This window comes from Nothobranchius furzeri, chromosome 8, assembly GCF_043380555.1.
Source record: "Nothobranchius furzeri strain GRZ-AD chromosome 8, NfurGRZ-RIMD1, whole genome shotgun sequence".
Classification (NCBI taxonomy): domain Eukaryota; kingdom Metazoa; phylum Chordata; class Actinopteri; order Cyprinodontiformes; family Nothobranchiidae; genus Nothobranchius; species Nothobranchius furzeri.
The window spans coordinates 53505118-53531968 of record NC_091748.1 but is presented as its reverse complement, the minus strand read 5'-3'; the positions used below and the strand labels follow the sequence as shown (position 1 = coordinate 53531968).

The following is a 26851-nucleotide window of genomic DNA, read 5'->3' as shown; positions in this document are numbered from 1 at the left end:
ACAAAGCGATGTAAAACTAGGGAGGGAGAGAACAAAAACAGTCCTTTTTACAGTTTAATAACATTGGGAAACAGCAGAAGGGATCAAGCGTCATAAACTGTGGGTTGCAAAAGAAATGGTGTCACACAATCATGCTTTCTTTTAAATCTGCGGTACAGAAATTGGGTGTCTGTGTGTGCGTAGCCTCTAATGAGAGTATATACAACACATTGACCAAAATGAGGTTTGATGGCTTTCTTGAGCTGTGCGCAGACTCATGTCTCCCCCTGTGTGTGTGCAAAGTGAGTTTGCATATAGTAGTCCGGGAAACACACTTGATTGCTTGTGATTGTGAGGTACGACAGACCGCGCGACACTCCAGCACAAACACTGCAGTGGCGCGGCCAGCGTAAATGTTCCAGGGCCGCTCGGCGACGTCAGGGCGGCCTGCGAGCATCTGGAAGGCGGTGTGTTGTTTCAAGGCTAGAGAAGCAGGAGGGGAACGCTGTCAAAATTACCTCGCGGTTCTTGTGGCTCTTTTTCTCAACTGCATGCACAATTACCAGCGTAAGTGTAGGCATGGAAAGTGAAAAGGACCTGAGTAAGGGGATAAGTAAAACAGGAAGGGGTGACATATTGGATTTGAGACATGGGCCTGTTGTTTTGGGTTCTTGATGAGGAACATCTGATTATAGTTCTGTTGGTGTGGCTGCAGTTTGGTGAGAAGCCCTCTTTTATTTCCTTCACATGTAACCCAAATCCCAAAATAAGTGGAATTGTTCGTGTCCGTCCATGCCTTCATCTCTAACATACTTGTGACGTGCTGACAACCCACCATTAAGGTCACAGCAATTTCCAAATGTACAAGTTTTGTCAAATCAAGACCCAGAGAGAACGCACACTTTGTATTTATCGCATCGTCACTCGGCGTCGGAGTGGAGAGGCCAGTTCTGCAGCGATGATCAGCAACCAGCCGAGCGAAAAATGTCCACTTCCATTTGCTCAAAGATGGAACCGTTGACTTTAAAGCCTCGAGAATTCAGGCTGCTGCCAAAGTCAATATCAGCAGCACACTTGTTTTTCCCCAAACGGTTTAGAAGGACATTAAACATTTTCACTAAATTATCAAACTTGACCTGCCTCTTGTGTGGCAGCCTCTGACCTCATAGCTAAACGTGTTTACTCTGGCTCACATGGCCCATTTAGACATTTTTACTTTATAAATACCAGTGTGATTTCTCTCAGTCTGATAGTAAGAAAGGCCAGTTGAAATGGATTTGGCAGTCGTTGTGGCCTAAGCTCGTGTGTGTGTGTGTGTGTGTGTGTGTGTGTGTGTGTGTGTGTGTGTGTGTGTGTGTGTGTGTGTGTGTGTGTGTGTGTGTGTGTGTGTGTGTGTGTGTGTGTGTGTGTTAGATATTGTCATTCACTTCTTCTACAAAGTGTGGCTGTGTAATTGAAGTGGGGGAAGGCTACTCCTACTTTTACCTGTGTATTGATTTTAGAGCCCCTCTGCAAATATTATTCTGAGGTTGTTTGATACCTCAGCAGGCTAATTGAATCAGAGTGGCAGCACAGAGCTACATTAAGGGTTCCTGTTCTGAATTGGGACTGTCACGGTTCTGCACCGTCTGTCTTCTGGCCATTATCGTTTTCCTGAACATCAGTTTGAGTCTTACAAACCAAACAAAAACATTTTTTTGAGGTAGTGGCTCATGGCAGCACGTGGTCAGTCACTCAATCTGTGGTCCCTGGTTTGACACAAATAATTAAGTCAGAGAAAACACTTACTGACAGAATCCTTCATGCAGGGGTGGGCCTTTAAAGATGAGTACTTTGGCAATTATCGTTCTACGACTAACATCCCGGGACCTGGCTTTGCTCTTTCCTCTGAGGCCTGCAGGGTTGGTTTAGCTTTAGCCAGGATTCCGCTGTCTGTCTCCCAAGTTGAGCGCTGTTTTAACCAGAAACAGAACTATTCCCACCAATCTGGGCCAAAAAAGCCCTGATCATCCATCAGTGGGGCTTAAAGGTTGGCTACAAAGGGGGAGTTGAGAGAGGAGGTTTGTGAGGATTGCTGGGTTTTTAGAAGATGGGGTTTGATCCCTGGTCCCAGGCGGGACAGGTCACTGCAGGTGAAGGGAGATGAACGAGGAGCAGAGAAGCGCTGTTCACGCATCATCAGTTTGACCTCGTCTCACCTTCGCACACAGATTTCAGACGTGGTTTCGAAAAACGTGTAAGCAGTACTGCCCTTACCTGCACACCTGTGGACAGCTAACTGATATTGATCTTCTGTGTCTTGCATTTTCAACGAAAAGTTGAATTAAAATACTATTCCAAACCTTTTTCCCTATTAAAACACCAACTTTATTCTCATCAGCACACTCTTAGCAAAGTGCTTTTGTAATATTTAGTTCATAAATCTGTCAGCCTTCACTTATTTTCTCCTCCTGACTCCACTTTTCATGGTTATAAGGTCAATTGGTCAAATCACTTTGTCATATTACAGCAGGACAGGAATAAGTGGGCTCATTAAAGAAAAAACGAGAAGTGGATAGACGGTCAAAATGAATTTCAGGGGATAGATTAATGTGGCATTTGAAAAATTCACTTCGTACCTTCAGATTGAGGTGCTAGCAGGCTAGTGAAACTGGCTAAAGCTGGTCCAGGAGCAGCTGGCAGTGATTAGCTTCTGATTCACTTTAGCTGCACATAGAGGCAGCTTGTAAAAATATGAACAGTATAACTGTTTCCTGAGTTTGTGCTGACTGCAGCTCCTGGGGGAACACTGCTCTCTGCAGGAACACATGGCTACACTCTGGCTCTGTGCCAACACGGGGATTAGTGGAGATTGCTAACAGCTATCTTCTTCTGAGCTGGAGTGGCTCAAGGTGACACACGACTGGTACCCTCAGGTTTTAGCTGCATATGTTAAGTCAGGTGCAGCTTTCTTAACTTGGCCACCAACGAAGTCACCATTTGAAAGCCCTCACTATAAATACCTAAAATTCTCCCAAGTAAAAGTTTTGCTCAAAATCAACAGATCTAAATGTACTTTTATTGATTTGCCAGTGTTTTGAAACTTTGGACACTGTGAAAATACCTCAGAGTCAAATTCAATTGTAAGAAAAATGTTAAAAGACCTGTACAAAACTAGAGCTCTAAGAAGGAAAAATTAGATGAGTGGAGGCAGCACAGACAAATGTGCATGCTACTGCTGCAGTGCAGTTTGCCGCAAATGTATAATACACACATTTGCAAGTTTTTTTAGGGTTTGCATCCAAAAGTAATGCTACTTAAATGATGTAGTATATATTTAGTATATATAAGATATATGAAAGGCTTTGTCTTGCTCTCCCCACCTATTCCACCTTCCTTAGGATCCACTGATTTCCCTCTTTCCTATTCACTCTCTCTCTTTCTTTACATTTTTAATCACAATTGTCTATTTTTTTGCTCATTTAAAATATATGTTTAACTCATTCACTGCCAGCCGTTTCCTGATCACTAACGGCCTTCGCTGCCAGCGTTTCTCACCGTTTTTACTGTTTTTTTAAGAGTCACAGAACATTGCGCGCTAGCATGATGTCGATGCCAAAACAACCAAAACAAAGAGGAGACTCACCTCTTAAATCAGGAAGAAGCCGCGTTTTTCGAGCGTTATCCGTTCTTTCATAATCCGTTGTCGAATTGTGATCGGCAGACGCTTTTCCAGTTCGCGCCTCACTTTTTTTCACAGGAACGGCCCAAAATGATCTCCAAACACATGGATGTGTTGCTTCCTGATCGTGTGATCTGTGACGTATGCAGATGAAGATCGGCTTCAGGGCTGAGATGTTTGTTCTCTCAGCGTGGGGGCTCGTTGCGATGCTCAAACAGTAAAAAAATGCAAATAACGACTTTAGTCGTCATTGGCAGTGATCGGGTGGATCTAAAATGACGACATTAGTCGTCAATGGCAGTGAATGAGTTAATAATTTTCTAAATTATTTTTTATATTTTTAAATTTTTAATTTTTGTGAAGCGCCTCGTAATTTTTATCTTGAGAGGCGCTATAGAAAAGATCTTTTCTTCTTCTTCTTCTTTAATATATTTTTATTGCATTGTAAGGGATGTTTAATCATGTTGATGCTGGTGTATATAGTAGTGGTGTGCATCTCTACCTGCCTCACGATTCGATCCGATTCCGATTATCTGCCTAACGATTCGATTTGAGTCTGAAATGCATCACGATTCTTCACACAAAAATTTTCATTACTTAATAAAAGCAGTAGAATAGTTTTCAATTTCTTTTTGATTTCGAAATCCCTGAAAAACAGAACATTCATCTATTCACTATAGTGAGCAATAATTTTTAAAGTGTGCTGCCTATAATTACTTAAATAATATAAGAAATAATGTTTTCGGTAGAGCAGCTTTAAGATAGAATATTACTGAACTTAAAAATAGTAAACAAATACTGTGTTAAGTGATTCTTTCACATCCAGGATCCCAAAACCGAAATTAGCCCAGACATCCGATTTAAATGTAACGGGTACATCTTTGATTACTGGTAATGTTGGCCCTGTATCCCTGTCCGCCTTTTCTGTTTTAAACTGGCGCTAGGGCAACGCAGTGCACATGTCATTGCAACTCTGTCCCCAGAAGTAATTATAAAACCTCAAAACTTTATTGTCCTGCATAGACATAGACCAGGAGTCGGCAACCTGTTCCCATCAAAGAGCCATTATTACCTGTTTCCCACAGTAAAGAAAACACCGCAGCAGCCGCGGCGTTGTGGGCAGGGCCTACCCTCAGACAGCAGCCAGTACCGGTCGCTCGTGTACGTCAAAGCTATCTTTCATAAGAAGATAATCAATAAAACGATTTATATAAAGTGGATCCAGAAGTTGTAGCCCGTCTCTGCCTACAATATTTAGATATTTTTCACCCTGTTGGTGGTTTTACTGAGCAGGTGCCACTTTTGTCATACGTTTCTTTTTAAAACATGTTTAGACTGTTCAGAATACAAATCCAGGCTCTGTCACGTTTGATTGTTGTAATTATACTTTGTAGGTGGGGAAGGTCAGAAAAGGATCCGATCATTTTGTTTTTCCCTCATTTACAGTGACGGAGATAACGGCAGTGCGCCTGGCTCTGGTGGTCATCAAGTTAAATTATATCTATTTTCACAAGAAAACAGAACAGTTAAAAGCAGGGCTTGTGTTGTGTTGACCGGATAGTTCCCGTATTTGACCGTTTATTTTGACGGAGAAAGAATTATCCCGACGCATGCAGACGAACTGACACTTTATTCGTTTCGCGCAGATGTAGCTAAATCACTTCACAAATGATTGCCATCTGAGCTTGACACGGAGCTCAGCGCAGCTCGCTGTCAGCGCGTACGTACGGTGCACAGCGAGCTGAAGTTGTGGAGAGGGGCTTGGAGCACGTCGCAGAACCAAAGCGCATGCAGGAAGATTCCTCCGACTGAAGCGAGACTTGTCACTTAGAAAATGTTCCCTGATTATGAAACTTTGGCTGAATAGCGCTTGTTCCTGTCTCCAATGTGGCGACGCTTCCAGGAGCCGTCTGAGGAGAATCCCAGAATCTCAAGTCCTCGTCAGCTCAGAATGCGCCTATGATTATGCACAAGCGTGACGCGTCAACCTGGTCTCACAATAAGACCGGGTTGGAACTGTTCAGGTTTACGCAGACAATCTTTACATTTAGAATTGGCATACAGATGTAAAATTTATGCAGTAAAATATAAAGCATTTTATTTAAATATCCATTCATTATTTCACAAGAACAGAGAGCCGCATCAGATGGATGGAAGAGCCGCATGCGGCTCCAGAGCCGCGGTTGCCGACCCCCGACATAGACATAAGGAGAGAATCTCATTATGTCACGTTGCTGCATCGATGCGGAATCATGCACGGCTGAATCGCGATGCATCTTAGAATCGATCATTTTTCCCACCTCTAGTATATAGTGCTAAAAAACTGCTATATTTTATTATCTTTAGCTTCAAATACATAACCCATTTATAATCAAATCTCAAAGGCCTAACCCAGCTAAATCTAGATATAAATGTGGCGTTAAAAAAAGATGCTTAGCCAACATGCTAAATCAGACTTATCACAGAAGAAACATCCTGCCAAAACAAAAGCAAGGTGAAGAGATCCCCTATCTTATGACTAAGTGACCCCCCCTAATGGTAAAATTGTGTGAGTCTATATAACCATCCATTCATACTCACCAGCGTGTACGACCCAGACTGGATCATTATTAAATAATAAATAGTGGAATTGATTCCCACAATCTTACCATTAAAGAGGGTGTTGAGTCATTGTAAAGAAGATCTGTCCACCATGTTTTTTCAGCGTACAACGGTCTAAATGTACAAATTTGGTCTATTTTAAACACCACATTTAAATTCAAACATTAAGATTTCTATTTAGACTTCAATTTAATTATTTACTTTTAAAGTGATGACAGGGGGCAGTACATACCTGAATTCAAGATTCGAGATCATCATAATGCAATTGCACAGGTGTACGGCAAAACTAACTTTGTGCTCATTAAAGACAGCTCACGTAAGGAGGTAGTAAAATAAAATAACAAGGCTAAATTAGAAGTCACACACACGTTTCCCCCCCTCCCCCTCTCTCTCTCTCACACACACACACACACACACACACACACACACACACACACACACAGCCAGTTTAAGGTGCAAAAAATTTGTACAAGTATAAATACAGACAGGGTAATAAGACAGGTCTAAACTAAAAAGTGAAATATCAAGTACACATAAGTAAACATAATATATAAACAGTCACACATAGAGGTATCAGGGTTAGCTAGCTGCATGTAAAGGTGCTGTAGTGCACTAATTGTCCAGCAGAATCTCTGATAGTGCGACCTCCTAGTGACAACATTCAGTTCAGCGATGGCTTTAGCATAAAAGCTGTTTAACAGCCTGGTGGTGTGTGTTATCATTGCCCTGTATGGTTTACCAGACGGCAGAAGTTTGAAGAGATGGTCAGGAAGGGTTGGTTGAGTCCTTTAGGAAGTTTGTGGTTTTTCTAAGGCAGCGAGTGGTGAAGATGTCATCAAGGGCAGGCAGGTGTGTGTGAGTTATTTTCCCTGCAGTTTCAACTTATTTATTTATTTATTTTAATCAACCTTTATTTAACCAGATGAGTCGATTGACGATCTGGCCAAGAGGCAGCAGCAACAGACACATAATTAGCTTTACAAAGAAAAACAGATAAGATAAAACATACAAGACAAAAATAAGATAAAACAGTTACTCATAAAGACTAAGGACTGGTTACTCTCAGCTGGGTCTTCCTGTCAGCTGCAGAGCAGCTGCTGTACCACACCAGGATGCTGTTGGTCAGGACACTCTATGGAGCAGCGATAAAACCACACCAGCAGTTGGCAGGTTTATCTTCCTGAGAGCCATCACAAAGTATAGTCGTTGTTGTGCCTTCTTTGTTAGACATTTGGTGATATGTTTGTGCCCAGGAACTTGAACTGTGACACCCTCTCCACCGGCTCTCATTTATTGTGAGTCACTGGTGCTCCACCTTTTTCCTTCTTGGGTCAATGATGATTTCTTTGTTTGTTTGTTTTTTTGTGTTCAGGGTCAGGTTGTTAGCGGTACACCAGTCCTCATCAAATCATTGCAAGCAAGCAATATTTTAGTGTTTGAGTAAGACCTTACCAACGGATGGCCATTAGGGTCAAATTTCCCTGAGAGCACACTGTCCAGCAACATGACAAGCACATAAGATTCCCTTTCATCACTGGCAATGAGTGAAGAGGTAAATGTGTAAAACAATGTTTATGAATGGCAAATGTTTTGTAATCGTTTGTTACAAAACAGTAAATGTGTTTTGTCCTCACGGGCTCCCGTAGGAGGAAACATGACGTCTAATACGGCGTCGCCCAGAAACTTAGACCCGCTCCCATGTATTTTAGTTACCATTTTTATGGTTATATGTTACAAAGCCAATGATTTTCAACAACATTCTCATTGTCACTTTAACAGATGTACGTTTATGGCTTTTAATCTAGGTGGTGACTACGTCATTTTGAAATCCCCCATTTTTATTGTTAGCAGAGCTAAAGAGCTAATAAATTATAGTATCCCTTTCAAAGTGCTACTGCTAGTTTATAAATCACTCAATGTCATGGGGCCAAAACATGTTGGCTCTCCTTCCAGTATATACACTCAGCACAGCTCTGAGATCCTGTCAGCCTCTCTCTAAGCGAATGCCGAGCGTATGCGGTTTGGTTTACAGCCTCCACAAAGATCAGAAATCCATTGAGTCCAATCAGAGCATTCACATCGGCTGATGTGGCGTGGATCCGGACCTTCCGAGAGTTTCCATGGAGTCTATTTTTTTTGCATGCCGATTGTCATAAAGGTAAATAAATTACATGAGTGAGACAGGAAGTGAGGAACATTCAGTATATTTCAAAATAAAACTTGTGTCGCCATATTTTTGCCAATGGTGCCGAAGGCTTCATTCTGCACCTTCTACATTCATAACTTCTCAGTCTTTAACATTGCCTTTTAAAATGTTATTTCTTACAACAGTTTTTACTTCTGTATTTTACATTAGATTTAAAAGGCTGCTGCTTTATGTTGTCACATTTATTTTAATATTTGATGAATATTTTCATTGTTCCTGCATCTGAAAAGTACACTGAGTTGCTTCTACGTATGTGCTGTATAAATAAAGCTGCCTTACCTTAATGTGGTAAGATTCCAGCGTGTATCCACTCAGTTAGTGCCTCAGATTACACAGAGTTTCATCAGTAACAATGCATCACATTTTGTTTAGTTGTAATACAATACCTGCTCCTAAATGTGTGGCATTTCCCCAAATATGAACTGAAGTTGGGTACATTTCAAACAACATTTACTTCTATGTTTGCAATATATTTTCCTTCTAATACAAAGGTAAGACATTAAAAAGCAAAAACATGAAACCACTTCATGTAAAAGCATTTTAATATAGTTTCACAATGATCCCCATTGATAAAAGCAGGAGTAAAGAGAGCCCCAGGCTGTGTCCTACAAATTCAGCATTGGCAGGAAAGCATTTCACTTTCTTGTACTTTTTTTTTTTTTTTTGACATTACCGTCTCTTTTTACTGGCCACTCTGCCAAATGTCCTGCTCAAAGCCACTGCCAGCTCCTGAGTGCTGGGTGGGACGTTGTTCCTGCACAGAGCAGCAGGTCGTAGAGCCGGCTCCAGCCAGGCCAGCAGTCATCTAAGGGCTCCACCGCCTCCAGCAAAACCCTGTCATCACTTTCATACGCTGCTTAGTGCAAACCATATGCCTCTGCTGCATAGTAACACAGCAGCAGTTACATGTTGGCATTCCTGAAATGTAGCTGTGAGAAACTGCTGAAGATTTTTGTTCTTTAAGCGATGTCTGTTGATCCAGAGTTGATTCCGATTGCTCACATCTACATCGTTACGGGACTGAGTCAGGGTTTACGTTTTATGCTAAGTTTATTATTAGTGTATGGATATCAGTAGGATGAAGATTCATGTTGTGTTGTTTTCATTTTAGCAGCAGGTTTGCAGAAATTGTTTACATGTCATCATCGATCAATCAAGTTTAGATAAGATGGGAGGGTGATGTTAATACTTCAGCTCTTTGCAATTAGCTATGTAAATATTTGTATCACATGTGACTAAAAAGGCTCAAGCAGGACGTCTGTAATCGTAACAGCATCGTAATTATGAACCACTAGATGAATTTTAATCACACCCTCACAAAACCTACATTGGATGTATCTAACACTGATTAAATGGATGCTTTGCAGCTTTTTCATATACGTAAATCATTTTCTTTAGCCAGTATGTGCTAAAATGACCCTTTAAAGAGTTAATGAAAGGCCACCCAGCCCTTATCGCCTCCTGTGGCCAGAGTATTCCATTTGCAACTTCAGACTGGTGGGCTGCTCTGATGGGACTTGGAAAATATTGAGCTGGCATACCTGGCGCTGCAGTCTGGTTCCAGCATGTTTTAGATCATGAGTGGATTAGTTTGATTTAGTGATGAATCACTCCTGTAGACAATAAGGAAGGCTGGGAGATGTTTCAGCTGTTAGATGTTAAAAAGACAAACGTACAGCAAGGAGATAGGGTTTGCTTTTGGTTCTACAAACGGACACTAGAGGGTGCTAAAAGTAAGCCTAAACGGCCTAGTTTCCCTCTAATATTGGAAATGCATCCATTGACAATTATCAACATGAATTGTTAACCTTAAAAAGTCTCAAAAATGGTCAGCAACTCTGCAGATTTCACACAAGGTTAAATTTGGGTCTGGTAGATGCTGAAAGCCTTTCTCAGTACATCAAGCACCAACAACCAACAGCTGACTGTGTAAGGTCTTGTGATATTCTAAGAGTTTCACACACAGTTCATTATTTCCAAGACTTAAACATGAGTCACTCCATCAGTTCTCAGCATGAGACAGTCTCGTTTTGCAGGTAGGAGGTTTGCATACCTGTCTTCAAAGAAGGTCTTTCATTTCTAAATTTTCAGATGTTATTTATATTTAGACTTTTAATTTTTTATCATGTTTAAAAAAAGTCAGATATGCTTAAAGCTACAATATTCATGTTGTTCAAAGGCAGTAACTGCTAATAAGATGGAAATCCTTTTATACAATCTATCATTTTATATCTAGCTGTTGCAAAATGAAGATATTACATCTGAACAGGGAGTGCAGTCACAAATGAGAACAATTCTAATTCACACAAAAGTCGTGTAAACTGTTGTGCTCTCTTGGTAAAAAACAAACAAATAAACAACATAATTCCTTCAGGTACACTGAGTCTATGAGTTCATAAAAACAACACACTGCTGCTGTCTGCTGACTCAAGATCATAAATGTGAGGGAGCGGGACGATCATGTGTGGGGGAAGCCCACCTGGCCTGTTTCCTCTGAGTGTGCTAGGATCACTAGCTGCTCTGTTGGGTTCGTTGTTGAACTGCATGGAGAATGCGCCGCCTTGTAGCTCCAGCTTTTATTGAGATGCCACAAAGCATCAGGCATTTTCTTGGGAGGATTTTTAAAAGACTTTTAGGAATGCAGCAAATTCGGAGCCTTCATTTGATCTGATTTTCATCCATCCCTTTGCTTTTCCTTCAGGGTGTCGGGCCCCCTATTGTCTCCTGGCATGAAGACGACAGGAACTTCTCCTCCACTGGAGAAACAGCATGTCCACCCTCACCACAAGCCCTACCCTCACTATCACCATCATCATCATCATCAGTCAGCCAGTGACGGTAAGGTAGAGTATACTGGCTGAATGCAATCAAAACTTGCTCCAGGAAATCTGCTCTGGCTTGAGCATGCAGTTTAATATCCCCTAATGTTTCCTGTGGCAGGTGATTCAGCAGCATGCAGACTGTCTGATACATTTAAATCATTCCAGGAACTCAAAGCTGAACACCTGCATTGTTCCAAATGCTTATTAGGGAGGGTTGCATGCACAAAGCCTTCTGCCTGTGGGGAATAAGCCAACAAAATGCTGGCTCATGCATTCAGTTATCTTCTCTTGGTCTGAACATAGCAGTCTCCAGAGCAGCCCCCCTTCATGTGCCAAACACCGATTTCCCTGGAAAGATCCACGTACGGATGCCTCTCTCTAACCACAGCTGTGGTCAAGGAGTTGCATAAAAGTGCTTCAAGAATGGCTTAGTTCCCATTATCAAGACTCCTGTGGTTGATTCGAAGCATAAACGGAGACTATGGGGACAAATGGAACACTGCTTGTGGTTAAAGGAGCGAGCACCAGCACAAACATGGCTTTGTCATGATTCGAGCTGCACGTTTAAGTTTAGGCCGGATGGCGCACACTCACTAGCGTTGGAAACAGTCGCCCACAGATGTCGATGGCAGATAATCAAGTCTGGTTTCTTTTCCCCCACTCCTCTACATCCTGCTTCATTTCCTAGAATACCAAGCCAGCTTTCAGAGCTGCTTCCATTTTGGAGACTCCTACAGGACTGAGCAGACGGTCGGTGACGTCCACGACCCGGGAGATTCTCAGACCTACACCTCCCATCAGCACAACGGCTTCCACATGCCAACCGGCAGCAGCGGCTCCACAAGTGCGAACATTTCTTTGGCAGCGACAGCAGTATCTTTAATATCCCTATGAAGCATTTTCATAAAAAAAAACTAAACAAAATGATTTATCACGTGTGCCACAGGCTTCAGTTTGAACCAAGAGCTGCAGGGAAGCGCCGGCTGCCAGTTCTCATCCATCCCAGAGGAGAACATCTTCTTCCAGGTGGGCAGCTTCGACCGCAGCCTGAGCCACGTGTCTTCAGTCTACACAGAAACATAAAGCCACGCCGGAGCAGAGCGCACATTCTACTCTGCATTTTTACTTCATCCACACACTCCTCCCTCTGCTTCTTCAACAGACTTCTCAGTCTAATTCATAAAAAAGGGCACAGGTCATGCTCTCAGCAGTTTATTCTGATCTATGCATCAAGTCAAGACCCACTAGATCAGTTTAAAAGGTCATTATAACAGTTTAACATAAAACTTTAAGGATAAACTATTTAGACTTTAAAGGAAATCTCATTTGGAAAGTGAACGTGTAAATGTGAAAACAGTCTGCTGCACTGATTTTACACTTTTCCATTAATTTAACATTAAAACTTTAACTTTGTGACTTAAAAGAAACATTATTTAACATAAAAATATCTTCAGAACAAACAGATGTGGAATCCGGCAGATAGATTAGAAAAATGCTCACCCCAGCACTCTTGACATCTTGGGGGGGGGGGGGGGGGGGGGGGGGGGTCCTCATCATTCATAAAAATGTGACTTGTCGGTGCTAAAACTTAAACTTGCAGTAGAATCTGATATTCCATTAAAGTTTCAAACGAGAGACTCACAATGTACTTCTGTCATCGGTTATATTTTTATTCCTGATCCACATCTTTCATAATGTTTTAGACTGAAGTGTAAAGAATCCATGATTTTGCTGTGACCTTGTAGCAGTGTAAAAACATTTAAAACCCGCATTTGTGTTTGTTTTGTCTTTGGTTTTCTCTCTGTTGGAGGGTTAGTTCTGCGATAACGCAGGGACATTGAGACCTCCTAATATTAATATTATAATATGTGAATAAATGTACAGTTTGTTTACAACCATCTTGTGAATGTTTGTCGTTTCTCAGTTGAATAAATAAATAACTGAAAGACTGAATTTTGTCTTTTGTTTTCATTAATAAAAACAAATGTTAATAGAAGTCTGCTGAGGACAATCCTGCAGACTGTGGGCAGGTTGTGCCCTCTAGTGGACAGAAAAATACTGCTGCTGAGAGCCTTCATCTCTCCATCTGGTCAGTGTTTCATTATTTCTGCTTCCTCCTGTTGAGGTAGCTCTGATAGTAGAAGTTGCTGAAGAGGATGATGAGGCTGACGCAGTAACCAAACACCACCACGTTCATGGAGTCAGGGAAGTCGCACTCCGTGAACAGGTTGTAGCCCGTGTGCAGGAGGAAGAGGAGGAACTGCACCTGAAGCAGCAAGTTCAGGTGATAAATGACAAATAGTTCATGTACATCAAACCCTTGTGGAGCCACTTGCTCACCAGCTGCAGAGAGGTCAGGTATCGCTTCCACCACAGGTACTTCTGCATGTGAGGGCCGATTGCTGCCAGGCCGTAGTAGGAGTACATGATGATGTGAACGAATGAGTTCACCAGGCCGATGAAGAAGGCTGCAGGATGTGGTGCAGATGAAGAATTATAGTAGTTACTAGTTTAGCTTGTGTGATAAATTTAGATTACAAGAAATGTCAAGTTAAACCTACAAAAGCCTGAAGGGCTTAAAAATGATCCCACCTTAAATTATAAAAGGATAAGTGTTGGAAGCATGAATGGAAGACTAGGTGGTTCAGATCATTTTAAATGTTTGCACCCATAACATTAATTATCAAAAGATTATTTAATTATTGAAAAGCAGCTAATCCTGTACTACACAGAACAAAATCCAGCCCTTTACTATTACAGCAGATTATTTAAATGAAAAATAATCTGGTGGATTAGTGCAAACTTTTGCATGATCCCAGGTAACTTACACTGTCCTCCAGCTACATACTTGACTCCCGCCCACCAGTTGAAGATCATGGTGCCATGATGATAAACATGAAGGAAAGTCAGCTGGCTGTTCTTCTTCCTCAAGATGAAGAAAAGCTGCTCGGGAGAAAAGCAGAAATTAAACCTCATCTTTAATCTTTGCCACCGACTTGATGTGATGAACGCACCGTGTCGCTGAGCTCGATGACCTTAGAGAAGAAAAACCACCAACAAACCCTGGCCATCTGCAGAGAGGAAACAATACAGAGGTTCAGAAACAGGTGGTGGGCTTTGTTTTTTTATCCAAATGGAACTCGTTTTAGACTGAGATATGTTTAGTGCAGACATGGGAATATGGCTAAAGGGAGACTCTTACCCTCATCGCCAGCGGACTGGTGCTGTAATCTACAGGCTGACAGAGGAGGCTGTAGTTTGAGAGCCAGGACGTGACCAGAAACTGAAAATATTTAAGTAATGACGTGCAGTTGTGAGTAATTAAGTCTAAGCAAAGTTTTAAAAAGAACAAAAGTAACAAGTGATTCTCTAAAGTTGGGCTTACACGGAGAAAATCTGCACCTGAAATCTTTATTCAGTACAAATTAAAAACTGTAATTTTCTTGCACAGAAAACCATTAAATATATCCTGAATTTATGAGAGCCATTTGTTCAGCTAATGGATGTTTGAGGGTTTATCTAATTGTCCTGAAGAACATTTTATATATAAGGATGTAATGAATCATTAATCAGCCCTTGAAGCAGCTGAAATAACTCCATCGCCACCATCGTGCTGTACAGTTAGTGTGAGGTTGGTGTTCACACAACCACCCGTGGCTGGTTCCAAGCATGTACGGTCATTCATTTATATCTTTAATCCAAAAGGCTTGGGCTTTGACACAATGTCTACTGGCACATTCATTTAAGACAACTTAGACAGGTTTTCCTGTATATCATAAGCTGGGATACATTTCAACGATGTTTAACCCCATCTATACCCTGATGTCAAAGGTTAAATGTTAATTCTCCCATGTAATTAACAAGTTAGATTTTTTTAAATCAAATAACTGAGAATATGAACATGTTAGAAAGGATCTGTGTTGGCAGGTTTTAACAAAGTTAACAAAACTAAATTTGATCCAGTTCAGTTGCACTTAGTTACCTTGTTGTTATAAATCATTATTTGCTCTTATCTCCTGCTTTTATCTGTTTTATGTCTATTTTGATGACCACTGTGGGTCTGTGATGTTTTGATGTGTGTACAGCACTTTGGTTTGTCTTCGGGCAGTTGGAAGGTGCTATATACATAAAGCGATGATGATGATGAAGATGAAAAGGCACATTTTTAAAGAGCAAGTCACCCCTTACAAGAAGCGTACTTCACTCCTACTTCTTGTTTGAAAAATGCAACAAATGCTGTTACCTAGCAGACCGAGAGGGTGGAGCCACTAACAAATACACACACTCACGACAGTGTGACATCATAATGTACCAGTTTACATCATAGCATATCTCTTAGCCAATGGTGGTGGCAGATTTAAATTCAAATGCAGTGCAGAGTTTTTACCTGACAACGGCACAACACTGACAGTTTTAGGCAGAAAATTTAAAATTTAACTAAAATGCACTAAAGTGCTAAACTATTGACTACACGTGTCTGCAGCACGATTAGACACGCATTTATGTAGTTTATCAGAGAAAAATAGTTGATTTGGGGGTGACTTGCTCTTTAAATATTTCTTTTTTGCATCAATTTAGCTAAAGAAACTTAAACAAGGCAAAGAGAGGAAAAATCCATGGTTGTTGAAATATTTATCTTGTTGAATCTGTTGTGCTCAACTGATTTTTGGGTTATTCGTGCACTTAAAATAATCACAACACACACCTCGTAGAACATGTATGCAGACAGAAGAACCATGGTGAAATTGTAAAGAATAAGAACCCATTTGAGGTCAACGGGTTGTCTGTGTTTCATGAGGTGAGGCCCGGCCCAGGTCACGAACAGGTAAAGCAGGAAGACGAGTGACACGGAGACAGGAGAGTAGACCAGCAGCCAGGGGTCTGTCCTCTTGTCTGAGGGGTGGGGGGACAGATATGTCGGCTATAATTTAATGTAAACATGAAATGAAAGCTCAAAGGCATCACTCTTCTCACTACTTCAGAAGAGCCCGTTCAGTTCAGAGATAGCTATTTCACAGTTTCTCAATCCCAAAACAAGGTGAAAGTGAATAAAACTCAGCAAACGAGACATGTTTGTGTTCCTCTATTAGCCCGTAATGCCGCAACGCATCATTAGCACTTCAGATAAATTATTATTTTAATTATTTCGTTAATTGGGGGGGAAAAAAAAGTTTTTAATTTTTTTTGTGGCTGAATGCAATACGCTTCCGTACCATACCTCCATTGTCTACTATCCTCTGGTGTGCAGACAGGACTCTTTGCCACAATGAAGCCATCTATAGACAGATTAAAATAAAATGGTGAACCTGTGTGACAAAAGACAAGCAACAAATATCTGGTTATAAATTAGCTCACCTTCTTTGGTACACGAGTTAAGGGAACAGCGTTCAGTGACAAGTCAGTAAACCTTTGGACACTAGTTTGTAGAAACTCCTGGCAAAGTTTTCAGGCGCTACCAAATATGGAAGCGGAAACAGGAAGTCTCCAACACCGATCTGCTATGCTGAAAAACTGGAGGTTTACAGCAGACACCTTCAAAAATACAAGGAGGGTGTCTTCAAGTTCTAGCCGGTGTTTTTCTTTGTATTCATTTATTTTATTTTGCTGGTAACATTAAAAAAATAAAACTGTTCTGAAAACATCCGTTTGTGTATTTCTTTCTCCGCGCAGTTTCATCAGTGTCACGTTATGATCATTAGAGGGTGCGGTTGCTCACTTGTTTTGGTGCAAAATATAAAATGACACGCTTATAAACAAGCACAAGCCCTCACAATTCGGCTATGAAAGTGAGGCCAATGCGGAAATGAAATACATTGCAGTTCCACCCTTATCTGCTGGGGCTGGTGTCAGAAGAGAGCAAATCCTCATTGACTCCCATGTTAAAAATACCAATTAGCAGTGTACAGCCTGGTACCAAAACATGTTTTAGGTTTAATAAATCTAGTTTATACTCATGACAACTCTGAGGGGGGTGATTTTTTGTCACTCTTCTGTTTAAGTGTATTAAAAGCCTAAAATTCGGTATAATTAATGAGCATCAGACCCACGTGACCGCAGAGCTATCTCTGTGGAAAGGCCTCAGTCTGAGCCTCGGCCTGGCCTGAAAACTGTTAAGCGATTTTTAGTCTCTCAACTTAGACCATTAGTTGTAGCGTTTGTGCGTTCTTTTTTGGATATTATTTGTGCAATTGTTGGACAAAATGACTTGCTGTGGTATTAATTGCACTAATAGAGCGTCCAAGGAGTCTCCATTTTTTTCGGCAAGTAAAATTATATTTATGTATTTTAGGTCACTGGCGCTCTTGCACTAGCTGAGCTTAGATTTTAACATGTACTGTTTAACCATGAAATTTAAATGTAATAGGGTAAAACCCAGTGCATTTAACATAATGCTGCATTTTAGAAAATGGTTGAAATATAACATGTTGGTGGAGCTGGGTTCCGCCTATTAGTATGGTCCCCTCCACGCAGCTCGGCGCATCTCTGATCGCCGCGGCGTTTGTCTGCTGCGGGGGCTGCCGGCTTGTGGAGCTCTCTGATGGAAACCAATGTTTTCCACCCGGTACTTCCCAGCGGCAGCTCTGCGCATCTCTGATCGCAGCGGCGCTTGTCTGCGGGCTGCCGGTGTCGGTACAGGATCTGCTCGGGTGCAGGATCGGCTCGGGGTCCTTTGACTGCCGAGGAAGAAGTGGATCAGAACCGGCACATTTTGTCCAAGAGAGAGATGTCAACACAGTGTATGAGCACAAAGATGACCTCCTCAGATTTTTCCAGATGATCAGAGACTCGGATGACTTTGATCCAATCACTGAGAGAGAGGCAGGAGGCTTTGTGAGAATGCTGGAGGAAGAAGATTTCGGCTTTCTGCTGGCATTGTGTCACAAGATCATGCCACATGTGGACATGCTGTTCAACCAGCTGCAGAAGAGGAACATTGACTCTGTCTATATCTGACAGGGGTCATCCAGAGCTTCACCAACAGCATGCAAAAGATCAGGTACATACTTGTTTATTTCATATTATTGTGATGAAATTCTCCAGTATGTTAGTTTCACAAACAGTAATGTGGATGTGGACCATTTATGGTCATGTTATTTTATGTGCAATTTAATGCAGTATTTTTCAACCTTGATCCGCAAGGCAGCGTGCCAATAGTCAGACACACGTGGATTAATCCCTTTGTCCAATAATGTAAGACAGGAAATAAAAGAGCTGTGCTTAATTCAGGATATAGTGAAGTTGTGCACAAAGCTCAGAAAGCACAAGTTTGTTTAAAAAAAAGAATAGCACAACCCCACCAAAAATATTTTTCACCAGCCGCCACTGATGCAGGGCTGAAACTAAAATATGCTGGATAGCGGCCCTTGACGCCCCCCCCCCCCCCGGTTTAACGCCATTCAACACTATCTTTAGTGGGGACGGTGTGCTGCTGACCTCGACTCAGGATGTTGTGGATCGGTGGGCAGAATACTTCGAAGACCTCCTCAATCCCACCGACACGTCTTCCAGTGAGGAAGCAGAGTCTGGGGACTTTGGGTTGGCCTCTCATATCTCTGGTGCTGAGGTCACTGAGGTGGTTACAAAGATCCTCTGTGGCAAGGCTCCAGGGGTGTATGAGATCCGCCCGGAGTTCCTTAAGGCTCTGGATGTTGTGGGGCTGTGTTGGCTGACGCGGCTCTGCAATATCGCGTGGACATCAGGGGCAGTCCCACTGGACTGGGAGACTGGGGTGGTGGTTCCCTTATTTAAAAAGGGGGACCGCAGGGCATGTTCCAACTACAGGGGGATCACACTCCTGAGCCTTCCTGGTAAGGTCTATTCAGGGGTTCTGGAGCGGAGGGTCTGTCGGATTGTTGAACCTCAGATTCAGGAGGAGCGATGTGGTTTTCGTCCTGGTCGTGGAACACTGGACCAGCCCAATACCCTTAGGGAGATCCTGGAGGGTGCATGGGAATTTGCCCAACCAGTCTACATGTGTTTGGTGGATTTGGAGAAGGCGTTTGACTGCGTCCCTCGAGGGGCCTTGTGGGGGATACCCCGGGAGTATGGGATACCAGGCCCTCTGATATGGGCTGTTAGGTCCCTGTATGACCGGTTTCAGAGCTTGGTCTGCTTGTCGGCAGTAAGTCGGGCTCGTTCCCAGTGAGAGTTGGACTCCGCCAATGCTGCCCTTTGTCACCGATTCTGTTCATAACCTTTATGAACAGGATTTCTAGGCACAGCCAAGGTGTGGAGGGCATCTGTTTTGGTGGCCTGAGGATCAGGTCTCTGCTTTTTGCAGATGATGTGGTCCTGTTGGCATCATTAGAACGTGATCTTCAGCTTTCGCTGGAGCGGTTCGCAGCCGAATGTGAAGCAGCTAGGATGAGAATCAGCTCCTCTAAATCTGAGACCTTGGTCTTGATTCGGAAAAACGTAGATTACCTTCTCCAGGTCAGGGATGAGGTCCTGTCCCAAGTGGAGGAGTTTAAGTATCTCGGGGTCTTGTTCATGAGTGAGAGAAAACTGGAGCACGAGATCGATAGGCGGATTGTTGCTGCATCTGCAGTGATGCGGACGTTGTACCGGTCTGTCGTGGTGAAGAGAGAGCGGAGTCAGAAGGCCAAGCTCTCGATTTACCGGTCAGTCTACGTTCCTACCCTCACCTATGGTCATGAGCTTTGGGTAGTGATCGAAAGAACGAGATCGCGGATACAAGCAGCTGAAATGTATACAGTACAAGCCTCCGCAAGTAACATAGTTTGGACTGAAAGCAATTATTGGACCATCCGGTTGTTGGTCTTGCTGCACTTCCCTGGATCCTTCATTAATCATACACTTGAGTACTTAGCACCAGAACACCACTGGTGTGAGAGGTTCTCCACTCAGTAATATCAGAGAAGGAGAAACAGCCGGCTGCTACCACTTCAACTTTAGGACAAACTACCAGCGCCCCAAAATGAAAAGCACCATTTGAAGTCACGGACAACAAAAAACCATTGGACCTAGAAAATGGTGACTGGTGTTTAACACTGTTTTGTTTCCTCTGGCATTGCGGGGTTCTGGTTCCTGCAGACGTGTCAGGGAAAATACCCCAGGGGAGAGTTGAGTGGTTTGTGATCGTGATTGCGTTCAAACCCTAGCTCTCTCTGTAGATTCACTTTAACAGCTTTAGAAGTTTTATATCTAATGAAACCCAGCAGATTGCATCGAGTCACTGACTTGTGTCAGAGACTTTACAGCAATCCCTCATGCTAGCCATCTAGTGACAGTGGAGAGGAAAACTCCCCTTTACAGGAAGAAACCTCCAGCTGAACCTAAGAATGAGCAGCCATCTGCCATGGCCAAGAGGGGATTTAAGAAAAAAAGAATAAATGAACTAACAAATGAATGAATGAATGAATGAATGTTTATTCCAATTGTACATATCCCCTTTAAACCTTTGTACAGTTACAGATCACTAAATAAATTTAGCTCAAAATTGAAATAGGCTGACCCAAGGCTTATTTGAGCCTATCCCATATTTGCTTTGTGCTCAACTGTGCAGTTGTAATGAGAATAGTAAACAAAGTAGCAGAATATAAAACCAAGCATCCAAATGAATCACCATAAAACAAAGTTCTGTTGTTTTTCTTTGATTTGATTTCACCAAATGTTTAAGTGATCGCCAATCACGATCATTCAGGATTTTTCCCAGTCAGATTCCTTCTTTAAAGATGACGGGTCTCCACTATCCTTCCAGTTTTAATGATGCATTGGACAGTTCTTAACCAAGTTTTAGTTGTTTCTAAAATCTCCTTAAATGTTTTCTCTGCTTGATGCATGCCAATGATCTGACCCTCCTCACACAGACTAACATCTTTTCCACAACCACCAGATGTGTCTTTCCACATGATTGTTTAAGAAATGAGAAGCAACTGTTGCACCAGTTGGGGTTAAATAACTTTTAGCCAGCTACGTGCAGTAGTTCTCTAATGGGAGGCTCCTACCTGCTTGCTTGGTTAAATCCAGGAGGACGTTTTTGGGCCGGACAGTATAAGTTTTGTGTGTCGGTGATTCCAGGATGTAGACTTCAATAATACATAGAATCTGACATATGTTGTCTTTTAGAGTTTTGTGATTTTTTGGTTCAGTGCATTGATGTTAAAATCTCCATAATATAACCAAATTGTCCAATAATTCACCTTCATATTTTTATGAGCTTTCATCTCTCCATAATGTCAGTGTTTCATCATTTCTGCTTCCTCCTGTTGAGGTAGCTCTGATAGTAGAAGTTGCTGAAGAGGATGATGAGGCTGATGCAGTAACCAAACACCACCACGTTCATCGAGTCGGGGTAGTCGCACTCTGTGAACAGGTTGTAGCTCGCGTGCAGGAGGAAGAGGAGAAACTGCACCTGTAGAAGCAATTAAGAGTTTGCGTCAGAATAAACTAATAGTTCATGTACATCAAACCCTTGTGGAGCCACTTGCTCACCAGCTGCAGAGAGGTCAGGTATCGCTTCCACCACAGGTACTTCTGCATGTGAGGGCCGATTGCTGCCAGGCCGTAGTAGGAGTACATGATGATGTGAACGAATGAGTTCACCAGGCCGACGAAGAATGCTGCAGGATGTGGTGCAGATGAAGGAGAAACGTATAGCAATTATACATTAGTTTTGATCATTTTAAAGCACAAAGTTGTAAAGATAAAACAAACAAGTTAAGCTTAAAAAATAATGGAGGGCTTAAAAATCATTCTACCTTAAATTTAACAAGACACTAAATTATAAAAATCTGAAATTAAAGACTTCTTCAGAAAGCATGACTAAATGAAGTTTTAGATAATTACTTTAGATAACTATTAAATGTTTGCACACGTAAGTTATCAAAATATCAAAAAGCCTCTCACGCTGTGCTTTCAGCTCTTCTGAATGCATGAATCAAAGACTAAAACACATGAAATGTTTACAAAATGAATAAATGTTGGCACATGTACAACAAGTTTTCTAAAGTTTATTCATAAGGGGCATTTTATGACTTCATTTTCAACAACATTAACAGGAAGAACTACACATTGTCCCTTTAAGAAAACAAGTTTGAGCTGGCCATGCCCACCCATCCCCCCTCAGGCTGCTTTATGCTGAGAAGCTCTTATTCAGGAGCGGGAGTCGGGCCCAGTGTTGCCAGATGTACGATAATTATCGTATTTGTACCATAATTTTGGGCTCTGTACGATGTACGATCAATAGTTTCAAAAATCCTCAAATGTACGATAATTTCACATTGCATCTAGTAACACCATCTTTTGCTGTGGCTTTCCCAAGTCCATTACATAATTTTAAACTGTTCTGAAGTCAGATTTCACCTCAGTGCTTACAGGTTTATGCTATTGTGTCTATTACAAAAACTGACTCTGGAACTAGGTGAGTAGGCTGCTTTGTCATTTATTGGGTCAGTTTTTCCACTGGTGTGATGTTTTGTCACGTGCGTTTAATCTATGTAGAAATGACATAAATAGGACTGCGCAAATGTGCATATTGTGTCAATGCGTGGAGGTCGGAGTGGTGCCGACACACTCTGCACGTTTATAGGCATTATATTACTGGTTTTAAAGATGTTTATTTAAACAGGGCAATATAAAACACCTTCTTTGTTATATTATATTGGAGTGAGAAGTCGTTTATAGAACGTTATTATCAAATTTATAATGTACGATAATTTGTACTGGAAAACGATAATTTAGGCCTCTCTGTATGATACTGTGGGATTTTGGATCTGGCAACACTGGTCGGGCCTCCATTTCTCTAGCAGCTGCTCTCTCTTGCAAGTGAGAGAGGTTTTATGTTTTTTGACGACCTAATTAAAACAACTTGTTCGGGCACAGTGGGTATGGAAATTATTCAGAGCCCCATCGAGTTTTCACTCTTTGTTAAATTGCAGCCATTTGCTGAAATCAATTAAATTGAAAAAAATTCCTCATTAATGTACACACAGCACTCCGTATTAACAAAAAACACAACATTTAGAAATGTATGCAGATTTATCAAAAAAGACAAACTGAAATATCACATGGTCCTGAGTATTCAGACCCTTTGCTGTGACAATATTTGATGATCAAAACAGGGGAACTGGAGCACTGGTGAATAAAGTTTCTTTTAATAAGTGCAAAATTGAAAAAGTATGCAACACACTTTGTATGCATCTTCATCAGACAATTGCGTCCCAGCCGGCATTAATAATTGTATCCACTTTGAACTCTGCTACACAAAGGAGGGACACTAACAGCATGAAGCACCCATAAGGTTCTCTCAGCACTCTAGAAGGTTCTACACCTCTACATGAACTCTGTCACCACTCAGTTCTGAACAAAACGAAATGCCACTAGTCAATCTTTAGCTACACAGAGTGCAGGAAATCCAACCATTTACTATTGTGGTTGATCTTTTTCATTCAGAATAATCTGACGGAATTAGTGCAAACTTTTGCATGATGCCAAGTAACTTACACTGTCCTCCCGTTACATACTTGACTCCCGCCCAGCAGTTGAAGATCATGGTGCCATGATGATAAACATGAAGGAAAGTCAGCTGGCTGTTCTTCTTCCTCAAGATGAAGAAGAGCTGCTCTAGAGGAAAGCGGAAATTAAATCTGAGCTTGAAACCTTTTTACTGACTTGATGTGATGAACGCACCGTGTCGCTGAGCTCGATGACCTTGGACAAGAAAAACCACCAGCAAACCCTGGCCATCTGCAGACATGAAATAATAGATTCAAAAACAGATGATGGGTGTTACGTTTTTCACCAAATGGAACTCATTTTACACTGAGATACGTATCATACACACGTTAGAAAATGGCTAAAGTCATATGAGTCTTACCCTCATCGCCAGCGGACTGGTGCTGTAATCTACAGGCTGGCAGAGGAGGCTGTAGTTTGAGAGCCAGGACGTGACCAGAAACTGAAAACATTTGATACATGATAAACGACCTGCATTTGTATAGCGCCTATGGCCCAGCACGGATGCCACCGGTTCCTCCGACCACCACCAGCGGGCAGGGAGGATGAAAGTGGCTATTAAAAGGACGATGTGTATTTTCCCTGACGATAGGGGGCAGTACATAGCTAAATCACTGCAAGCAAGCTGTATTTTTGTGTTTGAATAGGACCTTATAATGGATGGCCATTAGGGTCAAAAATTCTCTGGCAGCTCACCATCCAGCAACATGACAAGCACATAAGACTCCCTTTCATCAGCGGCAACGAGCGAAGAGGTAAATGGGTAAAAATGTATGTTAATGGTGAAAGTCTTGTAACCGTTTGTTACAAATCAGTAAATGCTTTTTGACCTTACGCGCTCCTGTAGAAGGAAACGTGGTGTCTAATATGGCGTCGCCCTTAGAAACATTTCGATGGATATTTCCAGAGATTAACAGTAAAAGCTACACATTTACTACTTGTACAAGTTTTGTTTCTTTATCTGACATTAGGTTATATTAACACAAAAAAACAGTACTTATTAATGAGGGGGACCTTAGGCAGCCTCAGGGGGTGTCGAAGCTTGCCGTCAGGGTGGCATCGACCAATCCTGCTCCTTCCATGACACGTCAACTTCCACAGTGAACATGGAGCTAAACAGGACATCACACATGTAAATGCGGGGTTGACATTGGTATACTATGTAAACATTCCATCTTTACCCATGACCAAAGGGCTCATTTGCTCCTTGTGGTGTTTTCAGCATGCATGCGGTTTTTATCCTGGCAGTGGATATTCACACCATTATAAATGGCACCGCACTTCTTTAACAAAGGCAACGCTAAAAACGATAAGGTATGTTATAAAACATACACAATTATGGGAATAGATGGTGAGTTTAAAAGGCTGATGGTATAAAAAAAGGTTTATTTTAAAGCATATAAGGTCAATTATCCAGTGAACTTTGATCTTACGGGTGCAACTACACGAACAGCCGATCCATGTTTGACACGCTGCCAATAAACAAGCACTAATTTAGCCCATTTTGCCACAGCTGGTGTTGTATAATGCTGCACCTGGTGTAAACTGGGGACTCAGCTCCTCCAGTTGTTGATGCATAACTTTGCAGGTTTTTCTACAGATTGTGACTTGGGATAATTCTCAAACATTTTTCGAATCTGTGTTTGCCGGTTTAAAAAAAACAGACATAAGGCCCATTTGTAAATACTTCCTGCTTTCATAACTGCAGCTTTGCTTAAACCATCAACAAAAGGAACTTGGGAAAGACAATGGGAGATAACGCAATGTTTGTTGAAATCGTTTTGTCTTTTTGAATCTGTTGTGTTCAAAACTGATTTGTTTGTATTTATGTAAAATACACATAACACACACCTCGTAGAACATGTATGCAGACAGAAGAACCATGGTGAAATTGTAAAGAATAAGAACCACTTTGAGGTCCAAAGGTTGTCTGTGTTTCATGAGACGAGGACCGGCCCAGGTCACAAACAGGTAAAGCAGGAAGATGAGCGACACGGAGACAGGAGAGTAGACCAGCAGCCAGGGGTCTGTCCTCTTGTCTGTGGGGTGGGGGGGACAGATATGTCAGCTTTAGTGAGAGATAAATCTGCTTTTTGCATACTAATCACAATTTTTTTGCTTTGTTCTACTCTTTAAAACAACTTGAGAGATATTTATGCTGTTTGCACTGTGTTCATTTCGATAATCATGAAATTCAATGTTCAAAAACACTAACAAAATCTGCAGCTTCCAAACTTCCCATCAGAACAGAGTCCTTACTAGATTAGACTGATCTCCTCTTTCATCTGCCAGGATTATACAAAAGCCAAATAGATTTGAAGGAAAAGCAGTCACCATACCTCCATTGTCCACTATCCTCTGGTGAGCAGACAGGACACTTTGCCACAACGAAGCCATCTATAGACAGATGAATGCTCGCATGTAAAATTACAAACAATGTGACTAAAGATTAGCAACAAAATAGTAAATATTAGGTTAAAAGTATAGCTCACCTTCTTCGCTGCTCCAGTTAAGGGAACATCATTCAGTGACAAGTCAGTAAAACCTTTTGTCACTGGCTCATTACAGCTCATCTGATAAGCTCTGGTAAAAATGTGAAGTGCAGCCAAGCGGAAAGAGGAAGTGTTAGACAATTAGCTGCAAAGATACAAGGAAGATGTTTTCTAACCAGTAGTTCTGGCTGGTAACGTAAAAAAGGATCACTTCCTTTGTTTTTTCTTTCTCCTCCTATAATCAGTTTCACTTTACGAAGTAAGTTTTTTTGAATAAAACTTTTAAAGATAAAAATTTCAAGGTGCTTCAGAAGCACAATAAAGAAACTTAAAGCTCAGACTAAAAAAATTAAGGTTAAAAAAAGGATAAAATAAAAATTTTCAGTAGAGGGGGCTGTTTCCTACTTTTTTTGTTTTTGCTGCAAACTAGTAGAAGAAAAATGATATAACCATAAGATCATATAAACCTTGACAAACATAAATAAACAAAAAAACAAGAACCAAACATTTCCTTTCTTCTTCTATAATTTTATTATTTAAATAAACAATCATTTTGTGTGCTTGACGGACATAAAATCACTCGCAGCATGAGACCACAGCAAAATGAAAGTTT

General features: G+C 41.5%; 3 protein-coding genes across 4 annotated transcripts in view; 1 reads left to right on the top strand and 2 right to left on the bottom strand.

Annotated features, from left to right (window-relative positions):
• Nucleotides 1-12408, top strand: part of LOC107393251 (zinc finger protein GLIS1) — a 91086-nt gene extending 78678 nt beyond the window's left edge. The window contains exons 9-11 of the mRNA XM_015971491.3: nt 11149-11285; nt 11958-12113; nt 12216-12408. Coding sequence (XP_015826977.3) covers nt 11149-11285; nt 11958-12113; nt 12216-12352 — 430 coding nt within the window. The 3' untranslated portion in view covers nt 12353-12408. The remainder of the gene's footprint in view (nt 1-11148; nt 11286-11957; nt 12114-12215) is intronic.
• Nucleotides 12409-12928: 520 nt separating this feature from the next.
• Nucleotides 12929-16743, bottom strand: LOC107393253 (very long chain fatty acid elongase 4). 2 transcript variants are annotated; one of them, XM_015971493.3, is made up of 8 exons: nt 16625-16743; nt 16488-16545; nt 15975-16162; nt 14472-14552; nt 14284-14340; nt 14098-14212; nt 13610-13737; nt 12929-13535 (listed from the first exon to the last, which is right to left on the bottom strand). In XM_015971493.3, exons 2-8 carry the CDS (start codon nt 16543-16545, stop codon nt 13371-13373), a joined length of 792 nt encoding a protein of 263 aa, XP_015826979.3. In that variant the 5' UTR covers nt 16625-16743; the 3' UTR covers nt 12929-13370. The 2 variants fall into 2 exon arrangements, with proteins under 2 accessions (XP_015826979.3, XP_054585952.2); XM_054729977.2 differs by lacking the exon at nt 15975-16162 and having other exon boundaries at nt 16625-16702.
• A 3896-nt stretch (nt 16744-20639) lies between these two features.
• Nucleotides 20640-26384, bottom strand: LOC107393252 (very long chain fatty acid elongase 4). Its single transcript, XM_015971492.3, has 8 exons — nt 26239-26384; nt 26086-26143; nt 25598-25785; nt 24108-24188; nt 23921-23977; nt 23735-23849; nt 21725-21852; nt 20640-21644 (listed from the first exon to the last, which is right to left on the bottom strand). The coding sequence occupies exons 1-8, from the start codon at nt 26317-26319 to the stop codon at nt 21480-21482; spliced, it is 873 nt and encodes a 290-aa protein (XP_015826978.1). The 5' UTR covers nt 26320-26384; the 3' UTR covers nt 20640-21479.
• Between the last annotated feature and the right edge of the window lie 467 nt (nt 26385-26851).

Excerpts from the sequence above, each read along its gene's own strand:
- LOC107393253 (XM_015971493.3), bottom strand. The coding sequence starts at position 16,545 with ATGGCTTCATTGTGGCAAAGAGTCCTGTCTGCACACCAGAGGATAGTA. Across the intron at positions 14,341-14,471 it reads CCAGTCCGCTGGCGATGAGG|ATGGCCAGGGTTTGTTGGTG; the intron begins GTAAGAGTCTCC and ends TCCTCTCTGCAG. Across the intron at positions 13,536-13,609 it reads ACCTGACCTCTCTGCAGCTG|GTGCAGTTCCTCCTCTTCCT; the intron begins GTGAGCAAGTGG and ends TTGCTGCTTCAG.
- LOC107393252 (XM_015971492.3), bottom strand. The coding sequence starts at position 26,319 with ATGAGCTGTAATGAGCCAGTGACAAAAGGTTTTACTGACTTGTCACTG. Across the intron at positions 25,786-26,085 it reads GAGGATAGTGGACAATGGAG|ACAAGAGGACAGACCCCTGG; the intron begins GTATGGTGACTG and ends CCCACCCCACAG. Across the intron at positions 21,645-21,724 it reads ACCTGACCTCTCTGCAGCTG|GTGCAGTTTCTCCTCTTCCT; the intron begins GTGAGCAAGTGG and ends TTGCTTCTACAG.